The sequence below is a fragment of the Pseudonaja textilis genome, chromosome 3 (genome assembly GCF_049901715.1).
Source record: "Pseudonaja textilis isolate UNSWEBS1 chromosome 3, rPseTex1.2, whole genome shotgun sequence".
In the NCBI taxonomy this organism is placed as follows: Eukaryota; Metazoa; Chordata; class Lepidosauria; order Squamata; family Elapidae; genus Pseudonaja; species Pseudonaja textilis.
In genome coordinates, this window is record NC_141992.1 from 2,413,904 (window position 1) to 2,428,519 (window position 14,616).

At 50.7% G+C, this 14,616-nt stretch overlaps 1 protein-coding gene across 1 annotated transcript in view; it reads left to right on the plus strand.

Annotated features, from left to right (window-relative positions):
- The window catches only part of NOL4L (nucleolar protein 4 like), a 134,094-nt gene that overhangs the window by 36,495 nt on the left and 82,983 nt on the right, over positions 1–14,616 (plus strand). The window contains exon 2 of the mRNA XM_087931944.1: positions 8,045–8,200. Coding sequence (XP_087788070.1) covers positions 8,045–8,200 — 156 coding nt within the window. The remainder of the gene's footprint in view (positions 1–8,044; positions 8,201–14,616) is intronic.

Genomic DNA, 14,616 nt, shown 5'->3' on the forward strand with positions numbered 1-14,616 from the left:
GAGGGGTGGCGGGGGGGTAGGGGCCTTGTTGTAGCCAATCACCTTGGCGTCAGCTGCCAGGTGGTCTGAGCCTCAGGTGGCCGAGAGGACCAGACAGCAGGTGGCTGGAGGCCCGGCAGGTGGAGGCAGGTGTGGGGAGGGGGCTATCGCTGGGTTTCCCCTCACCATCTGTGTGTCAAGGCTGGGAGGGTGTTAAGAGGAGAACCAGGTCGTGCAAGGAAATCTTCACCGGTGTTTAATTTCTTTATTAAATTTATAAGTAAGGGCTCCTTGGGGCTCTCTGAGCTTGGTGGCTTTCTTGCAGACGTTTCATGACCCAACTGGGTAACGTTATCGGTGCTACTAAGGAGAGGATACGTTGGATAATGTAATGTTTGCAAGAATTCTGCCATGCTCCTCTTCCTTCCCCCGCTCCTCTTCCACACCCCACTCCCTTCTAGCACTGATGATGTTACCCAGTTGGGTCATGAAATGTCTGTAAGACAACCACCAAAGGGATTGCACCCCAGGGATCGCACAGTCCTCCTCCTGCTCCTCCTCCTCCTCTCCTCCTCCTCCTCCTCCTCCACACACCCAACTCCCTTCTAGCACTGATGATGTTACCCAGTTGGGTCATGAAATGTCTGTAAGACAACCACCAAACTCGGAGCCCCAGGGATCGCACAGTCCTCCTCCTCTCCTTTTCTTCTTCTTCCTCCTCCTCCTCCTCCTCCACCACACGCCCAACTGTCTTCTAGCACCGATGATGTTACCAAGTTGGGTCATGAAATGTCTGTGAGACAACCATCAAACTCAGAGCACCAGGGATTGCACAGTCCTCCTCCTCTCCTTCCTCCTCCTCCTCCTCCTCCTCCTCCTCCTCTTCACAAACCTTACCCCCTTCTAGCAGTGATGATGTTACCTAGTTGGGTCATTAAACGTCTGCAAGAAAACCACTAAGTTTAGAGAGCATTAAGGACCCCACAGTCGTCTTCCTCCTCCTCCTCCTCCTTCTCCTCTTCCTCCTCCTCCTCCTCCTGCTCCTCTTCCTCCTCCTCCTCCTCGTCCTCCTGCTCCTCCACACACCCAACTCCCTTCTAGCACTGATGATGTTACCCAGTTGGGTCATGAAATGTCTGTAAGACAACCAACAAACTCAAAGCCCCAGGGATTGCACAGTCCTCCTCCTCCTCCTCCTCCTCCTCCTCCTCCTCCTCCTCCTCCTCCTCTTCCTTCTTGAAGCCCACCCATCTTAAAACTACCGATGTTTAAAAAAACCCACCATGCTCTAAAGTGGACAAACAGTTTAGAAATTTATCTGTGCAACATTGCTCTGCCCGCATCTCTCGTCTGGCCCTGCACAGAATATGTTCTCCAGCATCCAGCTCAAAGTGCCAGAGTTGGACACCCTAATCCTACACCATTGCAAATAAATGTCTCTTGACTCCAGTCTCTTCTTTAAAAGCCCCAGTGATGGAGCATCCAACACTTCTGGTGGCAAGCAGTTCCACTGGCTGGTGGTTGTTCTCACCTTTAGAACATTCCTCCTGAATTCCAGGTTGCTTCTCTCCTGGATGAGTTTCCATCCGTTGCTCCTTGACCTTCCCTTCAGGGGCTTTGGAGAATAATTTGACCCCCTCTTCTTCATGGGAGCCCCTCAAAATATTGGAACACAGGTAGTCCTCGACTTACAACAGTTCATTTAGTGACCGTTCAAAGTTAGAACAGCAAAAAGTGACCGTGATGACCACTTTTCACGCTTATGACCATTGCAGCATCCCCTATGATTACATGATTGACAACTGGCTCCTATTTATGACGGTTGCAACGTCCCCTTTTGCGGCCTTTAAAGTCGATGGAGAAGCCAGATCTCCCTTATCAGCCGCGTTCTTAATTTAACTAGGGTTCAATTCCTTTTCCTGACGGATTAATTAAATCCCCGATTTAACGGGGACTCGCTTTGCAAGCGTGTGCAAGAAAAGCCATAAAAATGGTGCAAAACAAATCCATTTGGAATCGGTCGTACATTGAGAACTAAGCCAAGGATTTGTGTCCGGACAGTCTTATTTAAATCGCCCCATCTTTGAAATCGGTCACAACCTGAGGAATACGTGCATCGCGTCCAGTGCGCGATTGAGGATGCAACCTATTGAAATCATTTCTTCTTTTTCCTTGAAGAGGTTTCGCTTCTCATCCCAGAAGCTTCTTCTGCTCTGATAGAATAGTGGCAAAGGGAAGGATTTATATTCAGGGCTGGGCTTCAGAGCGTTTTGCTAAAGGGTTCCTCTGCCTGGGTGCTGGGTGGGCGTGGCCATGGTGGGCGTGGCCTAGTCAGCCTCTTGCATCGTGGTTGCAAGGGGGGGGGGCGTGTTTTTGCTCTCCCTGAGCTCCGGAGGCTCCCTGGAAGCTGGAAACGGGCCCATTTCCGGCCTTCCCGAACTTCCGGGAGTCCCGTTTTTCACCTTCCCGGAGCCTCCACCCACGCCCTGAGGTTCCCTGCATCCAAAACAGGCCGTGTGGGGACACCTGGGAGGGGCGGGGCAGGGTAGGCGGGGCCAGACAGGAGTAGGATTTGGGGGTCCTCACGAACTGCACAGAATCTTAGCTAGGGGCTCTCCCGAACTCCTGCGAGCCCCCTCACAGCAACCCACCCCTGTAAATGATGCTCCTTGCAGACAGCTGGTCGTTTGCATCCTTTTAGATCACGGGTCGCCAACCGTTTGGATCTCAGGGACCACCAAACTCATCATTTTAAATCTCGGGACGCCATTCATATGAATTTTGACTGACGGTGGCTACGCAGAGGCAGGGGCGGGATACAAATTTCTTAACCACCAGTTATGTGGGCGTGGCCTAATTTGTGGGTGTGGCCTGCTGGTCATGTGACGAGCTGGGCATGGCTTGTATATAAATATTATAAATATTTATGTAAATATTGAATTTTTTATTAAAAAAAAAAAAAAAGAGAGAGAGCAACTTTTACCCAGAATCGGGCAAAGCAGGAAGGCAGATTGAGTTGCTCACAGAATCACAGATTCAACTTAGAGATCTGTGTTTCTGCCGTCGGCTACCTGAGTCTGTACTGAATAACAGAAGCTTCAGTCCTAGGGAAGGTTCGGCTGTGCTTAAAAGCAGAGCCGAAGATCTAAAGACGAGCTAGAAAGCAAGAAATCCAACCATTTCCTGCTTCCTAGCTAATCTAAATCTCCCGGCACAGCAGAACAGCTGACGGTCGGAAAAAGGAAAAATAACAATTTAGCAGACAAGTTTGCCGGGTAAAGAGAGTGAGTGGGCGGGGAGCGTTACTGCAGGCGGCGCAGCCTTGTTTTTCTGCGCAGCCTGGATTAATTGCTTTGTGGGGATGCTCCGGGGGTGACATTTCCCTGCGGACCACCCAAATTTTCTCGGGGCCCACTAGTGGGCCGCAGCCCACCGGTTGGCGACCACCGTTTTAAGGAGTCATTGAGGCCACCTGGAGGTTCGTCTGTGTCAGCAGGGTCACCTGAGTGGTGCAAATGGGTGTGGAGCCTTCTTGGAACCGCTGAAAGGATTGTGTTGTAGACTGGAGATACATGATGTTGTATCCCTCCGCCTCTGTTGAGAGGGGACTGTTCAATTTGGACCTAGATTGGCCCCTTGGGCCCCTCTTCCAAACCAGCGGGTCCTCTCTGTCCAAAATGTGGACTTCAAAAGAGTGGTCTGTATCCAGGGATGGCATTCTCCCGGTTTAACAACCGGTTCGCTGACTGCGCGATTTGTGCGCATGTGTGCACAGCACTCTAGCAACCCAGCTGAGAAGCAGCAATCCGCTTGTGCCACGCTAATCAACTGAGACGATATAGGTAGGTAAAGCGCAGAGACGGGCGGGCAGGGGGTGGGCACATGATAGTCGAAGCGAACCGGTCGCTGCCAGCTGATGTTCAGAGCAAGGGGTTCAGCCGAAACCAGTAGAATCCCACCCCGTCTGTATCTTTTAAATGCAGACAGACAGACAGAATCTCGTCCTGATGCGTTTGTTCTCCTACGTTGCGCCGTGCGCCTGTGAAGTAGCTGTTTTGTTTCCCCAGTGTACAGATCTGCACAGGGCTCACTGCATTGTACTGCACATCCTGGTAGGTGTCATGCCCCTATCGGAGTCTGACTCTGAGGAGGAAGACAAACAGCCGACAGGAAGTGGGAATGCGGCTCCATCGGCTGTGGAGGAAACTGGGGAAGGGCAAAGTCTGGCTGGGGCAGATCAGGGGACAGATGGAACAAGGAAGAGGGAGTTCAGAGGAAGACCCAGGCCCAACCCCTCTTCATCCTAGGGCACCTAGAGAGGAATGGAGAAGGGAGCAACGTGGGTTACGGGGGAGGAAAAGGCCCTGATTCCCTTCATTAGCTGCGGCTGGGAAAACAGGATTTTAAAAGGGCGCTTGCGCACAGCACCTTGCTGGAAGCAAAGCATGAATTATCTTTGTTTGTCAAGTCTTATCTGGGTTCTGGCATCCTCGCAACTGTGTGTGTTTCATTATCTTTTGAAGTCTGCAAATTCCTTATCCTGGCCTGTCTCGTTAATTGCTGCAGCTTTGTGGTTTGTGTTGGCTTTTATTTATAATCTATATGTTTACAAACGGTTCTTCGGAGAGTTTTTTTTATCTCCATCTGATGATAATTGGACATCGGGGGGAGGGCGAGTTGGAGGCATTAAAGGGACTTTACCTACTTTTGTGACTTCGTTGCTTTTGTGCCACACCCCTTTGGGTCATGACAGTTGAGGACTTCCTATACCCGTGATGGCGAACCTATGACGCGCAGAGCTACTTCTGCCGGCACGTGAGAGGTCATCTGGAAGAGCCCTACTACGCATGTGCGTGCAACCCCGCCCTGCCAGCCAGCTGATTGTATGGTATCTGTCGCACGTGTGAGGGGAGAAACGTTGTGTGTGCATGCACAGAGGCATATGGGGAGGGAGGAGTTGCGCATGCAGGGGGTCACATGCGCATTGCACCATGGGTGCATGCGCGCATGCACTTTTGGCACACAACGTGGAAAAGGTGAGCCATCACTGACCTATACCCTCTTTGGTCACCCCCCCTCCCCCCAGAAACAGGTGTGAAGTTTGTGCCAAGGCAACAGGTTTGACATTGGTGTGTGTTCTGCTTATTACGCTCTGGGTAAATATAAAGCGAGCAACTCCCCAAAGCCTCCATATAAAGTCCTTTTTATTGGTTCATCGGGCATCCTTATCAACTCACCGTTATGACAAGGTTCTTCTTAATGTCCAATCTTTTGCATATCTGCATTATGGTGTAGAAAGATAATAAGCTCTCATCCAGGGGTGGGATTCAAAGTTTTTTAACAACCGGTTCTGTGGGTGTGGCTTGAGTTGGTGGCAACTCAAGATGCCACCGGTTCAGTGGGCATGGCTTGGTGGCCGCGCTTTGAGCGCGTGCACACTTTGCGTGCATGGGCGCGCCAAACACGTACTTTGCTCAGGCGCAGAGGCGTTCTAACTTGCCTCCTGCAAGCCTGAACAATGCTGGTCACTGCAGCAGCTGCCGCGCGGCGCTATTGTGCGCCGCGCAAAGCAGCTGCGCTTTGAATTCTGGACATAAAAGTGAGTATGGGAGCCTGGGTGGGGTGGGTGGGCCAACCACAGAGCAGCGAAGAGAGCCGGTTCGGTCTCCACTGCTCATCGCCGCTACCGGCTCTCCAGAACTGGGCAGAACCGGTCGAATACCACCACTGGTTGGTGGGCATGGCTTGGTGGTCATGTGACTGGCTGAGCGTGGCCAACTCAACATCACTCACATCGAGGCACGCATCTCCTCGCCTGGCCTCTCGTGACTGGGGCGGGATGCTGCAACAGTCATAAGTGTGAAAAACGGTCATAAGTCACTGTTTTCAGTGCCATTGTAACTTGGAATGGTCCCTTCACACAAGCAAAGTACCGGCAAAAGAGGGGAAAATAACTCCAGAGACGTTCCAGAGACAGGAAGTCTAGTCCTGCCAGAGTATAAAAAGGGTTAACGGAGAGGCAGTTTCTACAAGCAACACCAGAATGTTTCCTTCCTGCCTTCCTTACAGGATTAGCCCAGGAATTTCTTCTAACAACCGGTTCTCCGAACTGCTTAGAAGGTTAACAACCGGTTCTAGCAAATAGGTGCAAACTGGTAGAATCCCACCCCTGATCTCATCCCCGTGATGATTGAAGCGGCCGCATGGTAAAGGATTCAGGCAAGAGTGAAGAAACCTCCCCTGACCCACCAAGGGTCAATTTAGTGACCAATCAGGGTTATAGATGTGGCCACATGACATGGACTACATTTCCCAGGATGCCTTAACTCCATTTACCATGATGCATTCCCTTAAGGGGACAGCTCACAAATCCTAACTAACTATCCCAAATCCCATTAACTCTAAACTGTCTGGATAGCACAGTGTGTGTGACTTGTGTGTATATTTTGCTTTGTCCGTTCAAAGTTACAAAGGCCTTGAAAAAAAAAACACGACTTGGGACCATTTTTCACAGTTACGACCTTTGAAGGTGATCCAAATTCAGATGCTTGGGCCACCGTTCCATACTTATGACTGCTACCGTGTCCCGAGGAAGTCACGTGACACCACCACCCCTTTGACAGCCTTCCGACAAGCAAAGTCGACGCGGGAAGCCCGATTCACTTAACAGCCATGTTGCTGACTTTAACAACGGTGGAGATTCACTTAACAACGGTGGCAAGAAAGGTTGCCACGGGGGGGGGGCAAAAAACTCACTCGGCACAGGTCTCGCTTAGCAACAGAAATGCCGGGCTCTGTTGTGGTTATAAGCCGAGGACTTCCTGTTGTTATTTAAAATGGCCTAATGGGGAAAAAAAAAAAAGCTGGACGTTGTGTGAGTCACCCATCCCCGGGCAGCCCGAAAGGAGGTGTGGTGTGTGGTTGTGTGGCTGTGCCAACCCAGCAAAGGGGTGGGGGGGATGAGGAAGGAAACCTGGAAGAGCCGTGCAGCAGTTTGGAAGCGGAAGTACATTCCAACTCTTCATCTTGAAAAGACTGTAACTCAACTACCAGAGCTTTTGCCCGCAAATACTGTATATTTAATTGGAGAACGTGATTGATGACACCCAGCCCGTGAAGGTGCTCAATGGGAGAATCTGGTTTATGAAACACCTGGAGGGGGGGGAGGGGGGGAAACAGGGTCCCAGGGGAGTGTAAATTATGTAGGCCAGAGTTGGCTTCATGCAGGGCAGGGCCAGTCGGTCGCCTCTAATGGATCCTTTGAAGCTTTTGAAGTTTGGCTCGAGGATCATGATTTCATTTGGGCGATTGCTGGAATCCTGACACTCTCTCTTGCACCTCCCCCTCCAAAAAAAATTCAAGGGGGTTGCTATAAGTAAGAAAAAGGGGGTTCAAAAACACCCCCATTTTTCTTTGGGGCATCTCTGCCAGCCGTCACTGCGAGCAAGCCAGCCAGCCGGCTTTGGTTAGTGGGCATCTTTTCTTACCCGAGCGGAGACGGGGGGAGGGAGGGATGGCGTGCCAACCCTCGCCCGCCGTGTCCGCAGCAAAGCCTTCCCGCCCCACCCGCCTGCTTGCCGTGGACCCTTCCTGAGCCTAACTCGGCTTGTCTCCTTCTCTCTCCCTCTCTCTCCTCTCTCTCTCCCTCTCTCCCTCCCCCTTTCTCTCTCTCTCTCCCTCCTCCTCCCCCTCTGCCTCTTTCTCTCTCCCCTCTTTCTCTCTCCCTCCCTCTCCCTCCCTCCCTCTGTCTGTCTCTTTCTCTCTCTCTCTCTCTCTCCCTCCCTCCCTCTCTGTCTGTCTCTGTGTCTCTGTCTTTCTCTCCCCCTCTTTCTCTCTCCCTCTCTCTGTCTGTCTCATTCTCTCTCTCCCTCCCTCCCCCTCTCTGTCTCTCTCTCTCCCTCTCTCTCTCTCCCTCCCTCCCTGTCTGTCTCTGTCTCCCTCTTTCTCTCTCCCTCTTTCTCTCTCCCTCCCTCCCTTTCCTGCTTTCTGTCTCTCTCCCTCCCCCTCTCTCTCTCTCTCTCTCTCTCTCTCTCTCTCTCTCTCTCTCTCTCTCTCTCTCTCGCAGGGGGCAGATGGCCTGTCGGAGCTGGAGGGCATCGCGCTGAAGCGAGTGGCTGTGGTGGAGGACTTCTTCGACATCATCTACTCCATGCATGTGGAGAGCTCGGCCGAGCCGGGCAAGGCCCCCAAGCACGCTGGGCAGAAGAAGACCTACCGGGCGGTGAGACGGCCCTCCCCTTCCCCTCCCCCTCCCCTTCCCCCTAGCCAGGATGGGCTCTGCAGCTGGACCCTCCCTGCCTCCCTCCCCGCCTGCCTGCCTGCCTGCACCTGCCTTGCTAGGGCAGAAGAGGAGGAGGAAGGAGGCGCTGGCATGCAGGGGAAGCCGTGGGGGGAGGAGGGAGAAGAAGGGGAGGGGGAGGAGGAGGAGGACACGAGAAGGAGAGGAGGAGCAGGACAAGGAGGAGAGGAGGAGGAAGAGGAGGAGGAGAGGGAGAGGAAGAGGAGAGGAGGAGGAGAAGGAGGAGGAAGAGGAGGAGGAGGAGGAGGAGGAGGAGAAGGAGAAGGAGAGGAGGAAGACCAGAAGGAGAGGAGGAGGAGGAAGAGGAGGAAGAGGAGGAGAAGGAGGAGAAGGAGAGGAAGAGGAAGGAGAGGAGGGACAAGAAGGAGAAAGAGGAGGAAAGGAGGAGGAGGGGGAAGAGAGGAGGAGGAGGAAGAAGAGATGAGAAGGAGAAGAGGAAGAGGACAAGGAGGAGGAATCGTGGGAAAGAAGTGGAGAGGGAGGAGGAGAAGGGGGTGGACAAGAAGAAGGAGAGGAGGAGGAGCAGGAGGAGAGGAGGAGGAGGAAGAGGAGGAAGAAGAGAAGAAGGAGGAGAGGAAGAGGAAGGAGAGACAAGAAGGAGAAAGAGGAGGAAAGGAGGAGGAGGGGAGAAGAGGAGGAGGAGGAAGAAGAGACGAGAAGGAGACGAGGAGGAGGACAAGGAGGAGGAATCGTGGGAAAGAAGTGGAGAGGGAGGAGGAGAAGGGGGATGGACAAGAAGAAGGAGAGGAGGAGGAGCAGGAGGAGAAAGAGAAGGAATGGTGGAGAAGGAAAAGAAGCGGAGAGGGAGGAAGAGGAGAGGAAGAGAAGGAAAAAGGAAGAGGAGAGGAGAAGGAGAAGGGGAAGGAAAAGCAGAGGGCGGGAGGGCCCCATCTGCAGATGTGCTGAGAGGAAGGAGGGAGGGAAGGAAGGTCTGTCCTGGACGGTCACATGGCTCTCTGTGTTTGTGTTTATGTGTGTGTGTGTGTGTGTGTTTGTGTGCATGGTGCGCTTCCTCCTGCCATAAACAAAGGCCAGGCTGCATGCTGCACAACCACGAGAGAGCTCCTTCGTAATGGGGCTATAGCTGCTAACACAGGAAGTTGTGGCGGGGTGGGGGGGGAGGGGGAAAGGGCACCCTTCCTGTGCCCTCCGGCGCGGCCTCAAGCTGGCATCTGGCCTGGGTGCCAGGGCAATTTGGCAGAGCGAGGAGCTGCAACGCCCGGCCTTTTCCCGCAGCGCCCCCCCAAAACTGGGGGGGATGCTTTGGTCCCCTTGTTCCCCAATGCAGCACGGGGGCGGGGGGCGGGGGCTTTGATCTAGCATGGGGTGGAGCTCCGACCTCACAATCAGGAGGCTCTGAGTTCGATCCTAGGTTGGAGCCTAGTCTATTGGAATAGATTCTCCCCTGCTCGGGCGGGCGGGGTTGGGCTAGATGTCCTCCAAGGTCCCTCCCGGCTCGGATGTTCTATAGGTGATCCTGGTGGGGAGAGGTGCACTCGGATTTGGAGGGGCCAAAAAGGCATTTGGAGGGGCCACCACCCCCGCCCCCACCCCATCGGTAATGCTAGATAAATGTCGCTCACCGTAGCAACTTAGAGGCCGCTGGACTTCGACTCCCAGAATTCCCTTGGGCTTGGGCTGTTTTCCTGCAGACGTTTCGTCACCCAACTGGGGAGCATCAGCAGTGCTAGAAGGGAGGGAGATTTCAGTGTGGTGGTGGTGGAGGAGGAGGAGGGGAAGGAGGAGGAGGAGGAGGAGGAGGAGGACGACTGTGAGGTTCTCGATGCTCTCTGAGCTTGGCTGTTTTCTTGACCCAACTAGTGAACATCGTCAGTGCTAGAAGAGATAAGGGTTGCAGGGAGGAGGAGGGGAGGAGGAAGAAAAGGGAAGGGAAGGGAAGGGAAGGAAGGAGGGAAGGAAGGAAGGAAGGAAGGAAGGAAGGAAGAAGAAAGGAAAGGAAGGGAAGGGAAGGGAAGGGAAGGAAGGAAGGAAGGAAGGAAGGAAGGAAGGAAGGAAGGAAGGAAGGAAGGAAGGAAGGAAGGAAGGAAGGAAGGAAGGAAGGAAGGAAAATTGTGGGGTCCTTGATGCTCTCTGAGCTTAGTTATTTAAAAAGAGCCGTGATGATACAGTGGTTAGAGTGTCATATTGGAGGCTGACTCTGCCTACAGTCCCGAGTTCGATCCTGACCGGCTCAAGGTTGACTCAGCCTTCCATCCTTCCGAGGTTGGTTAAGTGAGGAACCAGATTGTTGGGGCTCAAAAGGCTGGTATTTTAAATTGCTCAGAGGGTGCGGTAAAACACCGTGGAGTGGTACATAAGTCTAAGTGCTATTGCTTCATTACGCAAGTAGGTAACATTCTCAGTGCTCGTAGATGCAAATGCCACTCTCTTCCGGCACTGATGATGTTACCTACGTGGGTAATAAAACGTCTGCAAGAAAACTACTGAGTTCAGAGAGCACCAAAGATCATCTCCTCCTCCTTCTCCTCCTCCTCCTCCTCCTCCCTCTTCTTCTTCCTCGTCTTTTTCCTCCTCCCCCCTTCCTATTTTCCTCCACTCTGCAAACCCCACCCTCTTTTAGCATTGATGAGGTTACCTAGTTGGGTAACGAAACGTCTGCAAGAAAACAACCACAGAGAGTACCAAGGACCGCACTGTCCTCCTCCTCCTCCTCCCCCCTTCTTATTCTCCTCCTCTCCACAAACCCCACTCTCTTTTAGCACTGAGGATGTTACCTAGCTGGGTAATGAACCGTCTTGAAGAAACCAACCAAGCTCAGAAACCGCCAAGGACTCAGGTCTGTCTATTCTCCTTGCGACCAGCCGATCAGCTTTAAAATGAGGAAGATGAGTTCATTTGTGGATTATTAGGCAGAGGATCAGAAATAAATTAGCCTTGTGGGCAGCTGAAGTGGAAGACTGATGCGTTAAGTACTTGTCAGCTGGGAGAGTCCTTAATATAGAGAGAAAGGAGGCAAAAAATACTTCCTCAAATAAAACCAGACTTAGATTTGATGGGAATTAACTTATCTTCCCAGGAAGATGGCACAATGGTGGCCTGAAATGGAGATATCTTGACTTTTTTTGCTAGATTTGAAGCTCAATCACTGTTTCACTTCCACTGGATTTCAGTTCCCAGAATTCCCCAGACAGCATGATTTTCAACCTTGGTAACTAAGATAGGTGGACTTCAACTCCCAGAATCCCCAGCTAGCATGATTTTCAACCTTGGTAACTAAGATAGGTGGACTTCAACTCCCAGAATCCCCAGCTAGCATGATTTTCAACCTTGGTAACTAAGATAGGTGGACTTCAACTCCCAGAATCCCCAGCTAGCATGATTTTCAACCTTGGTAACTAAGATTAGGCGAACTTCAACTCCCAGAATCCCCAGCTAGCATGATTTTCAACCTTGGTAACTAGGATTAGGCGAACTTCAACTCCCAGAATTCTCCAGCCAGCATGATTTTCAACCTTGGCAACTAAAATAAATGGACTTCAACTCCCAGAATTCCCCAGGCAGCATGATTTTCAACCTTGGCAACTAAGATAGGTGGACTTCAACTCCCAGAATTCCCCAGCCAGTTCCAACATCTTCAAGTTGCCAAAGTTAAAATAAACAATACACTGCGCACTGGAATATGAGCATGTGGGATATTTTTCAGTGCCGGTGTTGAAAAAAATTAATGCTTTGAATTAAAAATCAAAAGGATGGTGGAAACGGAGAATTTTGGCGGTTCCCCAAAATAAATTTGCCCATGTTTTGCGAAAGCATTCTTTTATTTCTGGCATTGGGTGTTGGAATAGATTCAGAATAATTGGAGTTGGAAGGGACCTTGGAGATCTTCTAGTCCAGCCCCTGCTTCCAGTGGGATTTCACCCATCTTGTAGTTCTGAACCTGGAGGAATCTTGGGTTGAATTTCTCACCCGCTTTAACCCGAGAGTCCCTCGACTGGAGCCCCCACGACATGTCTAGCAGTGGTACTAAAAATATTTCCATAAATTGGCGCCCTGCCTTCCTGACCCTCGGAGGAAGGACAGCCTATAAATCTGAAAAATAAATAAACAGACGAATCTCTACCACCCGATGTCCACATTTCCCGTGAAAGGGACGGAGTAAATTTAATTTGCGGTTTACCAAGACCGCTTTTTATTTTAATTTTATTTTTTTTAAAAAATAAATAAATTCTGAGCTAATTGTAGGAACCCCTGAAATAATTAGGATCGTGATATCACTTACTCCATATAGGTAAGGCCCTCATCAAATGGAGCTCCCCCTCCAATTTGTGTTGGTTTCAATTGTGGTCGTAAGTCCAGGACAACCTGCCTACAGGGCAGGGACGATGCTTGATCGTCTACAGCAGGGGTGTCCAACCTTGGCAACTTTAAGACTTGTGGACTTCAACTCCCAGAATTCCTCAGCCAGACACCCCTGGTCTACAGGGACGATGCCTGATTTCCAGATTCCTTCCTGGAGAAACATTTAAAACAAGCCAGCCAGCTGCAGATCTTGGAACAACCACGAGGGGGCAGCCAAGAGCTAAAGAAATCTCAAAGCTCTCTTTGCTGCCAGCTAGTGGTCCTCGGAGGTTTTGCAGGACGGAGCAGCTTTAAAAAGAAAACGGCAGAGCCCAGCCATTTCTGAGCTCTTGGAAACTAGAAGAACCAGCACCAAGAAAGGTGCGGTGTGAAATTGCGGGAGATTTGGGCCACGAGGAAAAAAGATATGGCAAGCCAGCAGGCAACCATCTTAATCTTCTCCTGGGCCGTAAACTCCGATGATGCTCTTTGCTCGCACGGCCTGGCTTTGCTAAGCTGGTCAGCATAAACTAGGTTATACTGCCACGTAGTGGAGATCTAAATACCTTTTTTTAAAAAAAAAATGTCGGAGGATCTCGCTTCCTGCTTTTGCAAAAAAAAAAAACCCAAAAACTCGTTTCAAAACAGGGGGATTTTTAGATCACACGTGTCCCATCTTCTTATAAAAGAGAGAGAGAGAGAGAGAGCTCATGTGATCTCGGCCCTCCATGTTTTTTTTTTAAATTCTGTGGAACTGAAAGCTTACTTCTTTTTTCTTTTTCTTTTTTGTTAAAAAAGGTTTTTCTTAGCATGCAGCCCAGCGAGGATTAATTGGAGCAGGAAACAGAAGGAGCTCTCTGCAAAGTTGCTAAGAATAGATGGGGTTGCTGATTATATTTGAAAAGCTTGGAGAATGTTTTCTGGAGATAACTGGTGGTGCTACTGTGTTACAGGGGGTGGGATTCAGATTTCTTTACAACCGGATCTGCGGGCGTGGCTTGGCGGGTCATGTGACTGGCTGGGCGTGGCTTGTGTGTAAATAATGTAAATATTGATGTAAATGTTGAATTTTTTTTTATTTAAAGAAAGAAGCAACTTTTACCCCCAAATCAGGCAAAGCAGCCAGGCAGGTTGAGTTGCTCCCAGAATCACAGATTCACTCAGAGATCTACTTTTCTGCCATCTGCTGCCTGTGTTTGTCACAAAAAAAAAATTGCTTGCAATTTGGGCCAGGCAGTGGTGCGATTTGCTGGTCCTCTGAACTGCACAGAATGGTAACAACCGGGTCCTTGGTGCTCTCTGAGCTTGGCTGTTTACTTGCAGACCTTTCATGACCCAACGAGGGAACATCATCAGTGCTAGAAGAGATAAGGGTTGCAGGGAGGAGGAGGGGGGGGGAAGGAGGAAGTAAAGGGAAGGGAAGGGAAGGGAAGAATGGAAGGAAGGAAGGAAGGAAGGAAGGAAGGAAGGAAGGAAGGAAGGAAGGAAGGAAGGAAGGAAGGAAGGAAGGACAGACTGTGGAATCCTTGGTGCTTTTCTGAGCTTGGTAGTTTTCTTGCAGACTTTTCATGACCCAAGTAGGCAACATCATCAGTGCTAGATGGGAAAGGGTTTTGCAAAGAAAAGGAGGAAATGGGGGGCTTTGGGGTCCTTGGTTTTCTCTGAGCTTGGTGGTTTTCTTGCAGACGTTTGACTTTGCTCGTCAGAAAGACACCAAAAGTGTTCACTGCAACCGTCACAAATATGAAGCGGTTGCCAAACCTCCAAATTTTGCTCACGTGATCATGAGGACACTGGAAAAGTTTTAAATGTGGGGAAAAAAACGGTCCTAAGTCACATTTTTCAGAGCCGCTGTAACTTCGGTCACTAAATGAAGTGTTGTAAGTCGAGGACTACCTGTCCTTCTCCCTTTCACACCCTGAAATGTGCACCCTTCATCCTAAAACCCCTCCTAGGGCTTGCAGTTGTGTTGAAACCCAAACAGATGATTAGAGTTTATTTATTTATTATTTGTCAGTTGTTTACAGTTGGTACAAGTA